The sequence below is a fragment of the Lolium perenne genome, chromosome 3, assembly GCF_019359855.2.
Source record: "Lolium perenne isolate Kyuss_39 chromosome 3, Kyuss_2.0, whole genome shotgun sequence".
NCBI classification, from domain to species: Eukaryota; Viridiplantae; Streptophyta; class Magnoliopsida; order Poales; family Poaceae; genus Lolium; species Lolium perenne.
The window spans coordinates 172,532,628-172,536,309 of NC_067246.2; the positions used below are offsets into that span (position 1 = coordinate 172,532,628).

Sequence of the window (3,682 nt, forward strand, 5' to 3'; positions counted from 1 at the left end):
ACCCACGAGTATGGATATGGCAGAAACTTATACCTATTAACTATACAGGAATGGGTATATTGTATTGTTCTACCCTACCTATATCCTAGCCATGGTCATCCTTATGTTTACCGGGCGAGTCGGACAGGTCTACACGTGTGGGTAAGCTGCCGGACACGTGTGAGCAAGCATCTGACTGGGACACGCAGCTAACGACAAGTAGCCTAGTCCTCGCAGTACTGAAAGGGAAGCTTCGCCTGTATGCAGTTCTGGCCACAAAGTAGCGGACGGAGGCAAGCCGGCCCAAATTAAGGTCTGCTGCTGATGCTGCTTCTGGTAGTACGAGCACGAAGATGATCTCGCCGAGGCAACTCTGCCGCTGCTTCCTGTTGCTGTTGATCTTTGCCGTGGCCCCGCGCACCTCCGATTCCAAGTTGGTGACCAGCCTCCCTGGCTTCCACGGCCGCCTCCCCTTCAACCTCCACACTGGGTGGGTACTTCCATCTCCCTTCTCAATTTAAGTTTGTTCTGTTGGATTCTCTCTTCTTGAAAGCAACATATGAAATTCAATTGAACTGCCAGGTACGTGGAGGTGAACGAGGGCACGGAGCTCTTCTACTACTTCGTCGAGTCGGATACCCGCGCCGAGGAGGCCCCTTTCCTTCTCTGGCTCACCGGCGGCGACCGGTGCTCCGTCTTCAGTGGCCTCGCCAATGAGATCGGTCTCTCTAATCGACTAACTAATTAATTATTACTAGCCGCATCATCTCCGTCTGCAGCATGATCCCTATCATCACATTCACTGTTCATTGAACTTCGCAGTACTGTACTCCTTTCTTGACTAAGCAAGTGCCGGAATCAGGAAGTCCTAGAAAATCATGTTCACATCCATATCAAATGCTGATATGCAGGTCCCGTCAGATTCGTGGAGGAGCCCTACAATGGCAGCTTGCCACGCCTACAAATCAATCCGAGCTCATGGACGCAGGTAGGTATTCGTATCTTGTTTCATCCGCAGCAGCAGGCTGCTGACTGTAATACCTGTAATACGTTCTTACATGCATGCTGCTAGTAATACCAAGGGAATGTCGCAGGTAGCACACATCCTGTTTGTTGATTCACCGGTTGGGGCTGGATTCTCCTTTTCAACGAAACCAGAAGGGTACCAGGTTGGGGATGTATCCTCCTCGCTGCAGATCCATGACTTCCTTATCAAGTGGTTCAGCGACCATCCCAAATACCACCAGAATTCTTTCTATATCGGGGGAGACTCCTATGCCGGAAAACTCATACCATTTATCGCCCACATCATTTCACAAGGTACATAACATACACATATATGCCCCTGCCATATTTGACAACCCTGTCACTGTGCAAACTGATGCGATTAATCATTTTCATTTCACTAAGCTCTATTGGAACTTTATACATTCATGTCAGATAGCTCCTCTTCAGGTATTCAAGCAGGAAACACTCCCACCCTTAATCTAAAGGTACAATATTGATCTTTACTACCAATACTTATTAACGATAACGGTAAGCATCATGAATCATTAGAATTTACACATGTTTGTTGATTTTCAGGGCTATCTAGTTGGTAACCCATCAACTGGTGAGATCATTGATACAAGTTCTAGAGTGCCATATGCTCACGGAGTTGGTATAATATCAGATCAATTATATGAGGTAACTACACTCGAGCGTCTACTCTGATCCACCTGGCATGCGTGTGTATAATCCATTTTATCATAATCAAAGTAATATTGCTCTTTCTTGATCATATATATGCAGACTATATTGGAGCATTGCAAAGGTCTGGACTACATGCTTCCTTCGAACGCACCGTGCGCCCAAGCTCTGGATACATTTAACCATGTAAGAAGAACATTAAAAACATCCTGCGCTTGCTAGAATTGATTTGGACCACATACTATTATGTATGAATGTGGATGTGATCGTGCGTGCAATTGTTGCAGCTGATGTCCCAAGTTCAGGGGGCCCACATTTTGTTGGACACCTGTGTTTATGCATCCGCTCCCACCGGACCAGCAGCTGATACCAAGGCTGAGTACTCTAGTGATTCTGGTAGGAGGATCCTTGTTGGAAATCCGCCGGCTCGTCCTCCATTTGGATGTATTGTAAGTAGTCCATTTACATCCTCCATGTGCGTACACTAACTGGACTTCGTTGCTTTAACAACTTCATTTTTTTTACGGGAAACAGTAAGAAATTTCCAACTGCAGCTTTTATTGGTATGAAATATTGTACTACCTCCTTGCTAAAATGTAGTGCATATAAGTTTTTTGAAAATTCGAACGATGTAAAGTTTGATCAAGTATCTAGATAAAAATATCAAGATCTAGATTACCATTAGATTAATAATCATGATGTATATTTTCATATGGTATATATAAATTTGGTATTGTAGATATAGATAATTTTCTCAGTGAACTCGACCAAACTTTACATTCACCACCTTATGGCAAGGAGGGAGTGCAGAGTTATGTACAAAAGCTAAACTATGCCTAAAAAAAGGAATCTACCAAAAGGAAATTTATAGAGCTGTAACAACCTATATTGTACCGTATCATATACCGGGGCAAACTGATATCAATTGTGGCAGACATATAAGAACTACCTATCATACTTCTGGGCAAACGCGGAGGTGACCCGAGATGCTCTTGGGATCAAGGAGGGCAGCGTGGAGGAGTGGGTCAGGTGCCACAACGGCGACCTGCCTTATTCCATCGACCTCAGGAGTAGCATCGAGTATCACCGGAACCTCACGGCCAACGGTGGCTACCGGGCGCTCGTATACAGTGGTGACCACGATTCATTGGTGCCTCACCTGGGGACGCAGGCGTGGATAAGGTCACTGGGCTTCCCCGTGGTCCGCGACTGGAGGGCATGGCATCTAAATGGCCAGTCTGCAGGGTACTATATATTACCATCACCATCCTTACCAATGCTAAGCTAGACTGGTCTTTTGCCAGGAGCAGGCTTGCTGTATATACTGGTTAATGCATGTTTGCGTTGCAGGTTCACTTTAACGTACTCCAACAACATGACATTTGCCACCATCAAGGTAGCACTCATCATTTGCCTACAACTATGAATACCTTCGTGGTGAATGCACCTACGCTCCATTCTGATCAAGTTCTATTGGGGTGCTGCAGGGTGGTGGGCACACGGCGCCAGAGTACGAACCTGAGAGGTGCTTCGCCATGTTCAGCCGTTGGATACTTGAGGAACCACTCTAGCTACTTCAGAACAACCTGAATGTAGGCTAGAATTTTCCATATTAATTGCGGTAAAGAAAGAGAAATATATACTCTGTTTATTTCAGCAGGTTTAGATTATACTCTACCATATCACAAATAATGCATGTTGTTTTGGACTTGCCTTCACTTCTAAAACTTTTACTATGAATATAATTTTAATAATTAAGATTGGAAATCTGAAATCATTTGTATAGATTTGTTTCTAAAAGTATTGATAGAATATTATAATATTTGTTGTGTTTACCTAGTCCAATAGAAATCAATGGTCAAAGTTACATTGCAAGAATTCCAGAGCGCCAGCGCCAGCGCCAGCGCCAGCGCCAGCGCCAGCTTGTACTTTGCTTTGCAGTTTCAGTTTGGGAGCTCTTTCAGCTGATCTCCGACTGCATCGAGGAAGACTCTCACCCTGTGCGTGAAGAGGC

General features: G+C 44.8%; 1 protein-coding gene across 3 annotated transcripts; it reads left to right on the plus strand.

The window, feature by feature from the left end:
- Window positions 1-223: 223 nt before the first annotated feature.
- Window positions 224-3,442, plus strand: LOC127318360 (serine carboxypeptidase-like 18). 3 transcript variants are annotated; one of them, XM_071828239.1, is made up of 11 exons: window positions 224-469; window positions 562-701; window positions 891-967; window positions 1,074-1,299; window positions 1,390-1,472; window positions 1,564-1,665; window positions 1,771-1,854; window positions 1,956-2,117; window positions 2,603-2,913; window positions 3,019-3,064; window positions 3,156-3,442. In XM_071828239.1, the coding sequence occupies exons 1-11, from the start codon at window positions 333-335 to the stop codon at window positions 3,237-3,239; spliced, it is 1,452 nt and encodes a 483-aa protein (XP_071684340.1). In that variant the 5' UTR covers window positions 224-332; the 3' UTR covers window positions 3,240-3,442. The 3 variants fall into 3 exon arrangements, with proteins under 3 accessions (XP_071684340.1, XP_071684341.1, XP_071684342.1); XM_071828240.1 differs by having other exon boundaries at window positions 225-469; window positions 1,420-1,472; XM_071828241.1 differs by having other exon boundaries at window positions 225-469; window positions 1,435-1,472.
- The last annotated feature ends 240 nt before the right edge of the window (window positions 3,443-3,682 follow it).